The sequence below is a fragment of the Ochotona curzoniae genome, unplaced genomic scaffold (genome assembly GCF_017591425.1).
Source record: "Ochotona curzoniae isolate NIBS_2020 unplaced genomic scaffold, NIBS_Ocur_1.0 scaffold_4506, whole genome shotgun sequence".
Classification (NCBI taxonomy): Eukaryota; Metazoa; Chordata; class Mammalia; order Lagomorpha; family Ochotonidae; genus Ochotona; species Ochotona curzoniae.
In genome coordinates this window covers 953,955-971,004 of record NW_024467119.1, presented here as the reverse complement: position 1 = coordinate 971,004, position 17,050 = coordinate 953,955, and the positions used below count along the sequence as shown (strand labels likewise).

Genomic DNA, 17,050 nt, shown 5'->3' with positions numbered 1-17,050 from the left:
TTTATTGTTGTCATCATATCCTACAAGGCCTCTTTGTTTGTGCGTTTGCATGTGGTAGTACTGAGTTGCTGCAAGAAAAATAATTGAGACCTTTGAGATGCCCTGATGTGTCGATTCAATCGTAACAAGCCTGTGAAGAATCTAAGGAGCTGCATTGTTAGTGTAAAAACCGTTCTCTCTGATTCTTCCAGGTCCAGTAAATACATACATCAATGTATTCACTGCTGTGGTTAACCCACTGTGATGCGTGTCAGCTAAGGAAGTTTCACATTTAATATAGTGGTGAGGCTTCCTGCATTTGCAAATTTAAATTTAACAAAATTTTGAAGTATAAATTTATATGTACACCAAATTTTGCAAATGTTTGCAGCATATGCCTAAATCTCTTGCATCCCACCTGCTAATATTGTAACATTGCTGCAATTAGCAGTACCACAACTACTAACTTCTACTACAAAGGTTACCACTTAGGTTTACTAAACAGCTGCCACAATCCAGAAGTCTCCTGCAAACAGGGATAGATTATGATTATTTTCCTTAGGAGTATTAATATGATGTGCCTAGATACATCTGTATTCTTATAAACTAAGCAATGTGCAGAGATATTATGGTGAGTGTGTGTGTGTGTGTGTGTGTGTGTGTGTGTGTGTGCACGCGCGCATGCTACAGAGGGAGGGAACAATGAGAACACCGTAGTTCCTGAAAACTGGAAGCCACGCTGGTTTTCAATTACATGGTTAACTTTCACACCGAGAGGGGAGAGAAAAGAATTTACAGGCATGTTTGCATTTCGCATGTGCTTGTTACCATGACGACATTTTAAGTTAGTGGCAGGTGAGTTGCCCTTGTTTGCCATGGCACAACTAAATTACCCCCTTAGCTCTCTGACCCGGGGCATGAATGGCAATGCCCTGGCAACCATGTAATTGAATGCATCTTACAGTTGGGATTTGTCATAGGGCCATGCATGCAATAGCGATGCCCCAAGGGAATGGGTGACAACCTCTGCTCTCATCATGGCCAGTTCTGTACAGCTTCCCCTGGACATTGCAAGCACTCCTGGCCTGGGTCTGGAGACAAGATGCTGATGTAGAGTGTGTCTCTCTTCCAGCGGTACCTTGCCCTGCCATTGAAACTCAGCTCTCGGAGCACGTCATCTGGAGGCTGGTCGCAGGCTCACTGAATGAGTATGGGGCGCAGGTGCTCCTGAGCTGCAATCCCGGCTACTACTTGGAGGGCCCAAGGCTCCTCCAGTGCCAAACCAATGGGACATGGAGCACAGGGGAAGAGAGACCGAGCTGTAAAGGTGAGTGAACTGGGAGCCGCCTCCAGGGTACCCAGAACTTCTTGTCCCACTTCCTGTTGATGCTCCTTCTTTGTCCTCCTCCACATCCTCTTCCTCCTCTTCCCTCTCATCCAATTCCTGCTCTTCATCCTTCCCCTCCCCTTCCTCCTCCTCCTTTCCCTCCATCTTTTTCTCCTCCTTCATCTCCTCAACCACTTCCTCCTCCTCTTCCTCCTCCTTCCCTTTCTTCTCCCCCTCTTCCTCTTCCTCCTGTGTCTTGATGTGGGACAGTTGGATTGTGACAGATGGATGGTGTGTTGGTGCCTTTCCCTGTTAATGATCAGATTTTGTAAACTTTGAAATATTAGAATACTCACATACCCCCAAGTCACTTCAAAGAGAACCATAGGCCTGTGTGTGAAAAGCTAACTGTCATTACGCATGCTGGCTATTCAGAAGTTCTAATTAGGATTGTGGGGAGCAGCGTTTGTGCTGACAATATTGTATTCTGAAATAATGACTGTCTTGAAAAAAAGGAGATTGTTATTCTCTTAGGTACAAGATGAGCAACGAAGACTTTGGATTTCATAATAAATATGAATAAACAGAATAATAAAGCAACACCAGCATTGTTCAAAGCTCTATCTGATCCAGACATGTTTAATATACAATCTTGATTGTTCATTGGGAATTACCATGCATGAGAACAAGTCACCAGACAATGTAACACTGATAGAACACACAGCTTAAAAGAATAAACCAGAGTAAAAAGGAGACAGACAAAAGGACTGTGTAGCTATCTTTGATCACAACTTTAATTTCATTTTTAATGAAACAGCTGCTAACTACAAGCTCTTCCCAGAACACAAATGCAAATGTAGCAAGAGTCACTGGCTTCCTGGTGCCCTTGATCTTCATGGTCAAGGTCAACAGTGGCCCTGTTTGGAGGCTGCTTTGCAGGTTGATCATTAAGGACTCTGTCATGCTGTGTCCTGGTGTGGCTGATGGATGAGCTGGCTTGGAATAAAGTGAGTCTCTGTCACCTGGTGAAAGACCACCTTTCCCAGGCTCATGCCAGTCCTGAACACACCAATCTACCCTTCAAGTTACCACGGGATCCCTTTGGCCTATTTCACACACTCCCAGCCAGCATTCTGTTGGTCAGGTTCAAAGTGAGTGCAGAACCTGTAAGGCACACGTTAGAGTTCCTGCAGATACACAGGTGCCGTGTGGCTCTCTCAGATCGTCCTCATATCTCTGGACACTTGCTTCCATTGCCCTGTGTGTCAAGGCAGAGCCATGCCAGGTGGGCATTTGCTGGGCCACAACCTTGGACTCTAAAGCTTTCCATTCTATAAGCATTTGTAATCACCGCCGAGAAATTCTGTTTCAGAGATCTGTGTTGTCACAGAATGGACAAGACCATCCTCTCTGCATGGCTGAACAAACTCTAAATAGTCCTTTAGTATTCTCACCCCCTTGAGCTCTCCCCAAGCCAGGAGCTGTGGTCCTCCTAGTAAAGAGGTGCAGCCTGCGCAGGCAGGAACACCACACTGTGTGGCCCAGGAAGCTTGCTCAGAGCTCAGGGACTCCTAGGAACTTCTAACGGGGATATAAAGGCATCTCTACTCATTTCTGCTGAACACTGACACTTCCATACATGATCAATCTTGGTGTCACAAATGGCTACAAACGAATCTTTAAATACCCTGGGTCAAAGTGAAGTTTACACTGTGTATGGGAAAAGGCTTAACAAAAGTCCCCTAACAGATTGTAAAGATCTACTCAAATTCATTAACATTTGGCACAGCAAATAAGCTAGTAATGGTTCCTGAAGGCACAAAATGTGACACTGCACTGGTTCAGCAGCTCCAGAAACTGAAAGGCCTGGGAGCAGTTGACAGGCATCCATGACATGTTGAAAGTGAGGACCCTGGAGAATGCTCCCAACAGCTGGGTCTGTCTGTGTCCTGGAAATTCAGCCTGCTGTCTCTAATTGTGACAAAACCTGCTGAAGTGCACGGACTCACCTCCAAGCTACGCGCAGTAGGTTTTCTGTTCACTGGTACAGTGCATACGATTTTCACACACACACTCAGTAGGTCCTTTCTCATTCTGGCACTGCCAGGTGACACCGGCTGAGCCCGGCTCTGCACAAGTTGTGGCTTCCTGTGCTTGTTCTGTGTTGGCTTTGGATGCAGGGCACCCCGGGAACACTCAGCACCACTGTGCGAAGTGGCATGTCCTAGATTTTTCTACACCTCTTTGTCCTCACAGGTTGACTATAATAAAGAGAGCTCACAATCCTTAACTCCTGATGGCTTGTCCTGGATGTCCACGAGCAAACCACTTGTGGTTTTTATGTAGACAGAAAAGTGGACAGGTAGCCAACACCTGTGAGTCAACACATTTGGATGCTGTATCCTTTTTCGAGAACATATTAGCTTGCTTGTGAGGGCAAAGGATAAAAAATAACAGCAATATTAGGGAGGAAGCTCCTGGGGGGTTGGGGAGTCACCCACTAAGTAGATGTGTCTGCTGTTTGTCTTTAAAAAGACCTGGCACTGCTGATCAGCCTCGGAGGTGAAGCTGAAATAATGCTCACTGCCCCTTCTCCTTCTAGTGATCTCGTGCGGAAGCCTGTCCTTTCCCCCCAATGGGAACAAGATTGGGACACTGACAGTGTTCGGAGCCACAGCTATATTCACCTGTAACACCGGCTACACCCTCGTGGGCTCTCACGTCCGAGAGTGTTTGGCAAATGGACTCTGGAGCGGAACTGAAACTCGATGTCTGGGTAACTTCTTTAACTCAAATCAACCTTCAAATTATGATGAGGGTGAATGCGACGTCTTGCCGAAAGCGCTTCAGTCGAGCGTTTCTAAGCCGTACCCAGGTTTTCAATGCTGTATTCACAGTAGGACTTCTTTGCAATCAATGAAATTCATTACTGCTTTCCATGACATAAAAACCATTTCAAAGAGTACCAAGAATATAATCACACTCAAATGCCATCAGAAGTTAAAATGCACAAAAAAATAACTTTGATAACATTATACATTTTATTTTTCTACCAATTTAAAAATTGGGTGATCAAATACAAGTGATATTAATCTAAATCAATGTAAACACAATATTTTTAAAAGTAATCTGCACTAGTTTAAACCAAGGCAGCTTGGCTGTGAAAACACAGGCTTTTTAATGCTGGGGTCATTAGCTAGTTTGCTTTTTTCCCAACGATCTAATCTCTTGGGGGAAGGCACTGTGTATGTCAGCTATGCCATCATGACAGTTTGGGTGACTAAAGCAAAGCTGGAGCTGTACTGTCTGCATTTCTCCCCACCCAGGACCGTGCCCTGCTTGTGGAGGTTCAGGTTCTCTTGATTATCTGCCTTGTGATTACTTTGCTTCTGCCCCTCACCTCCCCCTTTGCCAGTGCTGTGTCCAGCACTGTGACCGGTGCTGAAGATCATGCTGGGTTTTCGCCAAACTGAACAACCCTCGGTGACCTGCAGGTGTACCTGTACCCTGTGGGAATGAATAGTCACAGGGGGAAATGACTTGTATTAATGACACATGCAGTAGATAAGGATTTTTTTTTTTAATTCAGAGGAAATCTATATCATACCAGGGCTTCAGCTCTGAAAGAGGTAGCCTACAACAAAACAAAACATCAGTGGAAATGAACTAGGAAATGACCCAGGGGCAGTGACACTAGATGTTCTTGAAGACATTCAGTCTGCAAGCAAAGACAGTGAAATATGGTTCTAAGGTTAGAGTCCTGAAGGATAAATCCACCGGGCTGAGAACAAGCAAGAGTGTCAGAGACCATAAAAATACTAATCATTTTTGTCTGAAATCAGAACCTGATTCACTCAGTGAGGTTGGCATTAAAGCAGTGGGGGAAAAGCAGAGCAGAGGGCCTCAGCCGCCTCCTTAGTTCTGTCTTTGCTATTCAGAAGTATTAAGGCAGCACAAAGCTAGGAACGTGCTTTTAGTCAGAAACTGGTAGGCAGGAGCAAGGAACTCCGCCTGGGTCTCTTCCACGAGTGCAGAGACCCAAGTTCTCGGACAGCCATCTGCTGCTTGCAGCCCACTTACCCCAACGACAAATGTGGGAAGCTGTGGAAGTAGCAGCAGGGCCTCGAACCAACACTCTGGGGCAGGGACACACACCTGCCCAAAGCACACCTTTGAGGTGACTGGACATGTGTCATCATGAAGAGCTCACATATTACAGTTTCACAAGACTGAATCTGAGTCTGTATACTTCACATTTTTTGCTTGATATTGCTGAGATATTAGAAGTAGTGTATCTAAATTCAAGGTTTACTCAGATTTTTGGGAGGCACCTGGTAATGATTATTGTTGAACAAGTGAAAATGACACTGGCAGATGGATTTAAAATCTCATTAATAAAATAATAAATGCATCAGAAAGTGTTACAAAGTATGTAAAATTCCCATCCACTTACCAAATGAAGTAACTTCAAATGTGCATGTGAGGAGAATTTATGCCATCAAAACATCCGAGCAAGGAACTTTGGCACCATGGAGGAGTCAGGCTGTGAGTTGTCCTGATTGCTGCTCCATGTGCAAATTTTCTTTCATTTCAGTTGTGTGAAATCATTTACATGGGCTGTCCCGGAACCCATGTGCATCTACTGCGACAGGCATGGTGACACGGACTGTGAGATGTTTTTAGCAAACTTGAGTGTGCTTTGGGCCTGCAGAAAAGTTGCAGAGCAGTCCACAGCTATTTTTTTTCATGTGCAATTCCATGGGGTGTCAGATGAACAGTAGACCAGGTGTGGGCATTGTACTTCATCCAGCACCAGCACTGACGTACCGGTCAAGTCCCCATGGGATCAATGCTGGTATCTAGAGGGAAGGAAAGAAATGGCAGCAAAGTTGATACAATGCATGTGCCCAGGCCGGATCTGCGTTTGGTGCTGATGTCAGTGGTGCAGGTTCCCAAACCTTGGTTTTTGAAAAGTGCACACAGTATACTGAAACAGCCCAGTTAGACCCCACATAAGGGGCCTTGTGTGTGTGTGTGTGTGTGTGTGTGTGTGTAACAGGTGTTTCTGCCCAGTTAGACCCCACATAAGGGGCCTTGTGTGTGTGTGTGTGTGTGTGTGTGTGTGTAACAGGTGTTTCTGCCCAGTTAGACCCCACATAAGGGGCCTTGTGTGTGTGTAACAGGTATTTCTGCCCAGCGCTGCGAGAGGCAGGAGGCCCCTTCCTGGGAATGGACCTTATTGAGTTCAAGTCCACAACACTGCCTGTACTCATGATGCAGGAGTATTTGGCCAATATTTTTCCAAGTTGAGGGTGAGGTGTCATCTGTTTTGAGGGCTACCAGGTTAATTTTTTCCTTCACTTCTGTGGGAAGTGGATCATTTTCCCAGTGTTTCCAGTGATTGCCAGCAGGGGTTTGATTCCAGCCATGGAGAAAGAAGAGCCTGGAAGTGACAGTGTGTCACAGCTGAACCTTGTAAACTAATGTGCAGAATGCTGCGCTTCGGGACTGGAGGAAGTTTCCTGCCTGGGGCTCAGTAGACTCCAGGCTGTGTCAAGGAGAGTCCGGAACCTGTGTATGAAGCCCATAGCTTGTCCGAGGCCCAGGTCCGGGTTGGGAGAGTCAGAGTGTATTCTCACAGAAGTGCCACACATGCTTAATCCATGCTGTCACTGTGATGTCTTGATGGGGTCTCCTAGGGTCTGCAAATTACCCAGGAAGTGTTCTAATTTACCAATCATCACAGGATGCTGTAGCTCTCACTAGGCTGCAGAATTAAGCGCTGGGAATGCTGACCCCATAGCTAGGCTATCAGGAGCTACTGATGTGTCAGGGGAGCTATATGTTCCTACGCTCCCTTAATTATTTTCTTCCGCTCATCTTCCCAGTGGTAATTTGCCATGAACCCTACAGAGAGCACACATACTTGAAAGAGGTTGTATATCTATAAGCTAGGTCCCCTGTGGTCGAAGCCTGCATTAATCTTTTGATAACATTTATATCATTTAGACATTTCAACACATTACAACCTATCATCTCTCCCGTTTCGTTACCTCTTTAATCTGTAGCACTCAAGATGTCACTGATAGAGACATTTCCCACAGAGGGAACACTTTCTATTTTTATTAGATTGTGTTATTATTTGAAAGAAGTTTGCATTTGCTACACTATAATGACTTCTGCGGAGATGAATTCTCTCATAAACAGACTATCAGAGTGACATTCATATGGCTAAAAGAGCTAGATGATATGACACAAAACAAGATTTTAAGCTGTATCTTTCCATAGTTCTTGGAGAATAAAACTGGAATATTATTTGCAAGGTTCACATGATAATATAGCAAAAAAATATGACATTAGAACAGAAATTTTAATCCCCCAGGGCTCTTCCCTCTTTGCTGTGTGAATACCAAGAAGATATAGCACTTCCTTTTATGGAATTTATCATCGAAGAAATAAGTTAAATACAAAGTACCTTTTTCCAAAAAAAGATCTATTTTATTGTTATTTGAAAGGTAGAGTTTTGGAGAAGGAAATTCAGAGGGATCTCCCATCTGCTGGTTCACTCCCCAAAGTCCGTCATTGTCAGAGCTGGGCTAGTCTGGGCCAACCTGAAGCCAGGAGTCAGGAGCTTCATCTGAGTCTTTCCACATGGGAGAAGGGCCCAAGTAGCTAAGCCATACTCCACTACCTTCTCAAGGCATTAACAGGGAGTTTAATTGGAAACGAAGCAGCCATAACATGAGTCGGTGCCTTTGTGAGATTCTGGCTCTGTAGGCAAAGAGCCTGCTGCCCCAGGGCACTAGCCACCCAAGTATCCTTAATGAAACATCAAGAATGACAAATGGCAAAATGGAGATAGAAGCAAACAACCTGAAATATGCAGGTAGCCATAGGAGAGTCCAAGACTCAGAGAAGAGAGAACGTAGGAGGTCACTCCTGGTGGCTGGAAATTCAGTCTGAGGAAATGGGACAAAATGATTGTAGAAGCTAAGACCCCAGACACAGTGGGCACTGCCAGGATGTCTCCTACAGGCTCAGGACCAGGACAGCCTGGTGAACATGACACCAGGATCGCGGAAAGCCATCCATGTGCCAGGGAATTCCTGAGTCCTACTGCTGGAGCATTGCACTGTTTATGCTGTCACAACCTGACAGTGGGGATACAGAGCAAGGCGAAGTAGAATGCCACCTGCTGAAGTCAAAACGTAGTGAAACAACAAAATTCCTAGGAGTCTGGGTTTTTTAAACAGATAGTACAAAGAGTAGGTTCCCTGGACGTCAGGGAAACAGTTGTATCTCATGAAATAGCTAGTGATCACTTTAGGATATGTCAAAGGTTGCGTGCAAAGAGTAGGTCTGGCCCAAGCTTTGAGTGTTATATAGGCATTCACAGGAAGATGCAATTCAGATACAAATTTTTGGTCAGTGTATGCAAAAGATCAGACTTCAAATCAGGACACAGTTTGGAGGTATGTAAAGAGGCAGAAAACAGACTTGATTCATCTCCAAATCGTGATATTGTCCAGAAGTTCACTATGTATCGTGTAGGAAGGGCACGATGCAGTCAAGGACTCTCTTATCCCAGAAGGATTTCATACACTTTGGCAATACTACATTTTTCTGTGATGCAGGCAAAGTTGTTTAGGGCTGCTGCAAGCAATTTCAGTCAGACAAGAACGTAAGTCTCATTGCTGGTCAGTATTCAAATATGTCCTTTAATGTGCACAGATGTGGAGATTTGCACACATCCGCTGCTGTTGACTGTTCGGCGTGGTCTTCCCTGCACGGGAGGGCACCTGATCCAACTGACCTTTCACTACTGTTTGTTAAAGATCAAGAAGAGTTTAAGAATTGGCTTTGGAATCTGCTGCCCAAATCACACCACGTTTGTCCGGGGAGAGAAGCGTGATAAGACACAGCCAGTCTCCTACATTCAGCACATGTGAGTGCTTAGTGCTTCGCAGTCAGCAAAAAGCAGCATTAATCACAGAACAAATGCCAGGGTCCATGCTTGGTCCATAGACTTGCTGTAGAGAGGTTCACAGAACAAATGCCAGGGTCCATGGCTTGGTCCATAGGCTTGCTGTAGAGAGGTTCAGTTCTAATCCAGACTGGGACATATTGCTGGTGCTGATAGAACAGGTGCCGGGCAAGGCGGCATGCTGGTAAGCAACATCAGGTGAGAATGGGCAGGCATGTGTCCATTTGTGTGCCTGTTTGTTCATGACACCTGGTGAGGGAGAGTCGGGTGACATGGTTCCCCTTAGAGCTCTGATTCCACATAAAGGGAGGCCGTCAGGCCTAGGATAGGAAGACCAGACATTCCCATTGCTGTAGAAATTTTCTCTGGGATAAGAGGAAAAGTGGAACTTGATCCTGTTAGCAGTATTAAAACTCCACAGGTCTATCTACATGTGGAAGCACTCAGGCATCCTATCCTTGCATATACTATGAGGTTGAGGCAAATTCTGGAACAAACTAACCAAGACTGACACTAGGACACTGCAGGAACCATACATGGTCAAGGACCTGTTTTCAAAGTTCTGCACTAGGAGCAAAGAGATGATGTTTTGTTCTCTAGGAAAAACTTAGAATTTTTCTAAAACACTTGTGCAGCAGAACGTACAAATTTTCCTTCTAGAAAGCTTGGCTTCCTTGTTGACATGCTTTAGAATCTGTGAACTACAGGAAGTGCTGCCTCCACTGGCCTGGGTGTTGACCTGCAGAGCAGGTGCTAATGGAACAGTGGCATACTGTATCCACTCTAAACTGAACACCCTGGCTTTGAGCACAGCTTCTGCCTCTCATTCTCTCAGTAGCAATCTCAAGCATTTGACAAATTGTTCTCTGTACAGCATAAGAATTGCAGAAAAAGCGGAGAACTAAAAAAGTTAAGTTCTAAAGTTGTGGTAGTAATCAGATTAACTTGCATGTGAATTAAAACTTCAGCAATTCCTTCGGCTATATCTGTTTACATATATTGAATTGGGAAAAATGTTAAGTATGCAGCTACAATTTTATAGCATCTCCTAATTCTTTAATCACTTGCCTGCCAATGCTGTCAGATTATATTAGTAGCATACTAATAAATTCATGAGCGAAACTTATACAAGAGTAAAAGGAGTGACCTTGACACGTTAGTACCCAAGATGTTCTTTGCACACTTTAATAGGTCGATTTCTGAACTGACACTTCTCAAGAAATCCAGGATTTCTGATTTCCTTAGTGTGATTGTTTTTGCTACAGAATTGCCTGAGGAAAACATTAGGTGACCTCTATTTAAATTGAAGCCAACTGTCCTGGGGAAAAAAAATAAACTAGGAAACACAAATTAAATCAAAACACCCTGAAGACAGGGATCAGGGTGCGCCACATCCACCACACAGTCGCATGGCTTCATTTAAGTGACTAGTTAGCTTGTTTTGAAGTGGCCAGCACTGATCTCAAATGATCTTGTCTTTCCTTTATCTTCAAGGTTCCAGTAAGTAGTGCCGCTTACCCTGTCTTCTATTGTTCAGGCACAGAAGAATTTTAACAACTGAATTGTTCTAGATAGACAAACTAACAGGAAGTGGAGTGTGACACATACAGTGTCTTAAACAGAACAGATACAGATTCAAGAGCCTGCCCTCTTCGTAAATGCGTAATTGTTCACATAACTTTACGGTGCCCACACATTTATAGAAAATAAATACTGCCAAGAAGGAAATAGCTTCTAATTTCTGCATCTTTTTGCCACCCTTTGGGTCATGGAAATTACCCCTCTAAGAGAGAGTTTTGTGCTTTGTCTCTGTATTTGCATTCAAGTCTTAATCACCAGCCCAGGAGCATTGCTGAGCCATGCCAAATGGCGTTCTATTCCTGTCCAGTAAAGGAAAGTGCAAAGTAGATAATGTATTTGGAGTTATGTAGAGGACAACGTGTCAAGAATCAAAGTTGCTTTCTTTCTACTCATATCAGCAAATATTTAGCAATGGTTGACATGTTCTAGGCCCTGCAGAAAGACAGAAGTGCTTAACACCAACCTGATATTGGAATCAGAAAAATGCTTTCCATTCATTGTCTTTGTGACTCAAAACCAGGACTCCAATACGGATTTTAAAACTTATGGAAAAAGGCTATACCAGAGCATTATAGAACAATAGAAGCTTAATTACACACCATTCAGTTTTTCCTTCCATAACACCTTGGCATGTTATTTTTCAGATCTAGGAAAAGTAAGCAAAACTCCATGTTTAAGGACAGCATATTACCGGTTTGAGATTTTGAATGTCATAAAAGAAACTCACTGAGGCCTTGAAAGTGAAAGTTGTCTATTGACTTCAGATTGGGAATCCACAAGTCCACATTGAATCATGTAGGGGGCCACATGTCCACAATGAGACGTGGGGAGTCACATGTCCACTCTGAGCCATATGGGGAGCCACTTGTCCACACGGAGCCATGTGGGCAGTCACATGTCCACACTGAATCATATGAGGAGTCGCATGTCCACACTGAGCCATGTGGGGAGCCACTTGTCCACTCTGAGTCACTTGGGGAGTCACATGTCCACCACAAGTCATATGTGTGTGGGGCCACATGTCCACAATGAGTCATATGGGGAGCCACATGTCCACATCGAGTTAGACTGGGGAGCCACAATGTCCATATTTTCAGATTGCCAGCTAAAGGTGTGATGTTGCTACCACTCATTTTAACCACTCAAGTAACTGAGGTGACCTTGGGAAGCACTTCTTATTTCCTTGACATGCTCAGAGCGTATCCCTCTGAGATCTGCAGTGGCTGTGGATCAGACAGGAGTTACTGTGGAGATTCTTGTTTCTGAAGATTTCTTTCTTTATTTACTTTGTACAGTTGTTTGGGGGATGGCATGGAGGAGAGATACATACACACACACAAAGAGAGAGAGAGATGGAGATAAAGAGAATAAATTTTCCATCTGTCAGTTTCCTGTCCAAACGGCCACAATGGCCATGACCAAATCATGCTTATGTCTAGATCAGATGAAGCTTCATCTGGATTGCGCACATGAGTGGCCATGCCTGAGGACTTGAGCCATTTTTGCTGCTTTCCCGGGTGCGTTAACAGAGAGTTGGGTTAGAAATTGTGCAGCCAGGACATGAACTGTGATCCGTATTAGATGATGGCATCACAGCTTCTGAACATGAACTTCTAAATATAGCTCTCCCCATCAGAGCCTCACCTTCCTGATGATTGGTCCAGCAGGAAATCCAGAGACCACAATCATGCTGAAATTGTCTTCAGTAGAGATACAGATTGCAAGCTAGAGTTCCTCAAGGAGGATGAGGTTGAGAGGCAGTCAAGCATCCTGACAGCTGTGCAGTTCTCTCAGCCTCTGGGTGTGTGACAGCTATGGCTTTTCACAGGGAAGTGAGTGGCAGTGAGAGTCCACACATCTCTGAATGAAGGACTCAGGGGTTGTAATGAATGTTTCTTCTCACCTGTCCCAGACACAGAGCCTTCTCCTGTGAGCTACTCGCAGTGCGACTGCTCTGTTGATTCAGTAAAACATCTTTCCATGCATGAGGAGGGAGCAAAGGAGAAATTGAATAAAGAGAAAGGAAGCAAGAAGGAAGGAGGAAGTGGATGAAAGGAAGGACAGACATGGACAGGAGAGTTGTCGTGAGTTGAGAACTAAGTCCTGCCTTCTTGCATCCCCTCTGTAGCACGTGGTGCCAACCATGGGCATCCTCTTGGGGCCTGGAGAAGTCAAAGCCTCCCAAACTCCTCCCCCAGCTGGCAGCTCCCTACTAGAGCTTTTGGGATACCAGGCTAGATTAGACTTTCGAGGTCTCAGCTCCCTCTGCGTCAACCCTTCTCATGTCCCCTGAAGTGGTCCTTGGATTTCCTTTGCTCAGAGGAAGCCTGATCCACTGGCAGGTACAGAAGCCTTTCATTTCAGCTCCAGCCTCTTCCTGTCTGCTGAGTCTATTCCAGCTTCAAGAAAGCTCTCTGCCCTGAACTCCAGATCCAGCATCATTTAACTTTAGGGTTGTTGAGGAAACATTAGACAAATGGGAAAAAAAGCTAATGATAAAGAATATATATTATATAAAAATACAGAAAATACAAATATATATAAAGTATCTCAACATGAAATTCCATGTTGTGTATTCAAGATCATTCATGACTGTCAGTAAACAATGAATCATGGGTATCACACATTCGCAGTTGTGCAATCCTGAATATCTAAGCTTGACTTGCTTCCTTGCAGCCGGCCACTGTGGCTCCCCAGACCCCATCGTCAATGGCCACATCAGTGGCGATGGCTTCAGCTACAGGGACACGGTCGTCTATCAATGCAACCCCGGTTTCCGGTTGGTGGGGACCTCCGTGAGGATCTGCTTGCAAGACCACAAATGGTCCGGGCAAACTCCAGTCTGCGTCCGTAAGTTCCGTGCTGAGCTGCCCCTTGGCAGAGGCTTCCTCATCTCTTGGTTCTTCAGTTTGTAGTTGTGACAGGAGCAGCTCATCCCTCAGATTCTGAGCTGTGCACCGAGCACTCTTGGCTCCACACTGGCTCCCCCGCTCTGCCCAGGCTGTTTCCTTCGCACACCCCCAACGCACGCCTTCAGCTTCTATTGGCTTGGGCAGACTGATTTGCTCACTTCGGTGGGTGCCAGGGGAGGGGCACTGTGGGTTTCTTTCTTCAACATCGGCACAGGAGAGACTGTGTGGTGACATGTGAGATGGAGACCCTGTCCAGCCTGGCTCCAGGGTCACTTTTGTAGGCCTCAGGAGAGCCACTGCCCTCATCTTAACATTGCTGTGTTTGCTGTCATTTCGATGAGGACATGGTTTTGTCCCTAGAAGCTGGTGAGAGAGAATGAAATGATTCTCTCCACCCTCTTCCACCAGTGGCAGAGCATATGCATCCTCTGTGTCAGAAGTTGTCTTAAATGGACAGCATTTCCACTGTATGCTTTGTTCTCACATGAAGCAAGCAAAGGCAGCAGGCATTTTCACTACCGGGGCTGTGTTGTGTGTAGTTCCAGGGTAATGGTGCACAGGCAGGGCAGAGTGGCACTTTGATCATGACATGATTCTGCTCTGGAGGGACCACTACCAGATCTCATGCAGTTCTGTCCTGCCCTTACAGGACGTGACAGTTGACTGCATGCCAAAGTACGTACAGTAGCCGTTCCTGAAGACAGCATTATCTGAACACGTACAGCTGTTCTGCTCATCTCGTGATGTCTAACATAATTCTGGAACGTGGAAGCATCCCACAAATGCATATCATGTCAGCTAGCGTGTCCTTGGGGCAAGCTCGGAGAAGTGCTTGTTGTCCACAGCTGTCATATTACCCCAAGCTGCCAGTGTCCCCTCCCAAGGGGATGGAGCGTGTACAGTGATAACTCCAAGCCCTCCCAGTCAGAGTCTGCCACCGGGAAAGCCCAAGGGGTTGACATGACCTGTTTCACACCTAGCACTCATGCTGCCCTGTCCTCCACAGCCATCACCTGTGGTCACCCTGGAAACCCGGCCCACGGCTTCACCAACGGCAGTGAGTTCAACCTCAACGACGTGGTCAACTTCACTTGCAACGCAGGCTACCTGCTACAGGGTGCTTCAAGAGCCCAGTGCCGAAGCAATGGGCAGTGGAGCAGCCCACTGCCCACCTGCCGAGGTAGGACAGCCTCTGGGGGATGGGGTGGATGAGGAATCACTGAAGTCAAGTGCAGGGTGCACCTCGGTCGTGGGGGCTGCACTAGCTGTCCTACTCATGGTGTGCAAATTTTTTGAGAGTAATACACCCGTGTCTGTATAATTGCTATTTAACTGATAAGAAGTGGAATTCTCTCTCTTGTAACCCACTCCTCCTCTGTTTCCTCCCACCGCTCAGCCCTTCATGCCGCCTAACTGCATTTAGCATTCCTTGGCCCTCAAGTGCATTTACAGTGCTCTCTCTGCTATTAGATGGCAATGATGTACTTTGGATCCATTTCTTTAAGAATCATCACATGGGCTTTGATCAATCTTGAGTTGACAAGAAAATTCTATTCTGCAATTTTGTTTCTGCATTTCTAGATGTCTGAGCTTGAGATACTTAAGGTTTTACTATGGTTCCCATGACAACATCGCTTGCACTGGTGGTGTAGCATGCATGAGGGTAGAGATGGGAGGAAAAGTCTGAGCTTATCAAGTACTCCCCTCGTATCTGTGGGACTCAGGGAGCTGTTGCTGAAGGAGACAGCAGCAGGATGCGAGTCCACAGCTTTCTCTGTAGCTTTGAGTTGCCTATGCAGCCACAGAGCTCTGGTACTAGGATGAAATTGCAGTGCTTAGCTTAAGTTCAAGGGTCCAGGATACCTGCTAAATCCCACTTTCCCCTGGAAATACTGACACCAGGATGAGAACACTCAGGGGTTCATCCAAGCCAACCATAGTCAGAACAAGGAGGAAGTCAGGGTGAGGGTGGATGAACCTCCAGGGTGATGTGTGCCAAGCACCAGGGCTGGTCACTACAGAGGACACAGCCTGTCCTTGCGGGAGTCCCTGGCAGGTACCAACCCCACAAGCCAGAGTTGCCACAACAACAGCCCCGATTTGCCTAAACATAGTCTCCCTCACTCTTCCTCCATTCCCTCTTGGACATTATGGTCACTGTGATAATGGGAAGGATCTGAGATGAGTTAGGGTTCCCATGACCTCTGTCACTTAGATATTCTAACCTCAGTAATGAATGGAAAGAAATACCCTCTGCTATGCTCTGCCTATGGCGTGATCACATCTCCGTGGCAACAGCTCACCTGCAGGTGACAGCTCAGCCTCACTGTGCTCCTGAGGGTGGACCTGTGCCTTCAGCAGGCAGGCTCCCGCTGCCTTATGATCCAAGTCACAGCTGAGTGGATAGCTGCCCCCAAGGCAAGCTGACATCCTTTGCAATTTCCTCTCTCTCTCCCTCCCTTTCTCTCTTTCTTTAATGGGTCTTAAAATATTGCGCCATTTTTTGGTGAAGTTGTCTTCTTCCTGGAGACTTAGTGTCAGTGGTATACTTGGTACATTTTACTTGTGCATGTTTTTTATAGATATTTGGGTCAGAAAACACTAGTTTTCAGCTCTAACATATCAGGGATATAGCATGAGGATTGTGATGAGCGTGGAACCTGGTTCTCCTCTGTGGAGCCCTCCCTCCTCGCCCACATCCCTGACTGAGTACATAATGTGGGACCAGTTCTTCCAGAGTCAGCTTCTGTTTAAAGGAAAAGAATGGAACCATTGCAAGGCAACGTCACTCTTGAAAATGATTCCTATCATCAATTTACTTTAATAAACCTCAATATTCTCTCAGAAACATTGTCAGACACTCTTAGATGTGTTGTTAATTTTAGAACCAGTATAATAATCCGCAATGATTATTCATTGGCGATCACTACACACATCCTAGTCACTTCCTGTGTTGCTTCCTAGGACCCGCCCATTCTGTTTTCTGGCTGTCCAAACTACAGCTAGATAGTATCATATTGAATTCATACTTCACTTTCAATGAAGTGAGGGAACTTCGGGCCAGAATTAGCTTGCAAAGGTCATGGACGAGAGTTCAAGTCCTCATAGGGAGCTTCAGTGCGCATCCTAACAGCCCCTGCACACTTGTCTTTAAAAACGCAAAAAACCCACACCTCACTTCAGAGTGCCCAGGGCAGAATCACATGCCCCCTGCAATGCCAGCTTCCTGGCAATGCACACTTTTGGAGGTAGTAGATTGTGTCTCAA

General features: G+C 45.6%; 1 protein-coding gene across 1 annotated transcript in view; it reads left to right on the top strand.

Moving 5' to 3' along the window:
- CSMD1 (CUB and Sushi multiple domains 1) overlaps positions 1-17,050 on the top strand; it is a 1,316,379-nt gene that overhangs the window by 1,260,684 nt on the left and 38,645 nt on the right. Inside the window, exons 51-54 of the mRNA XM_040967079.1 lie at positions 1,112-1,306; positions 3,909-4,082; positions 13,548-13,721; positions 14,790-14,963. Coding sequence (XP_040823013.1) covers positions 1,112-1,306; positions 3,909-4,082; positions 13,548-13,721; positions 14,790-14,963 — 717 coding nt within the window. The remainder of the gene's footprint in view (positions 1-1,111; positions 1,307-3,908; positions 4,083-13,547; positions 13,722-14,789; positions 14,964-17,050) is intronic.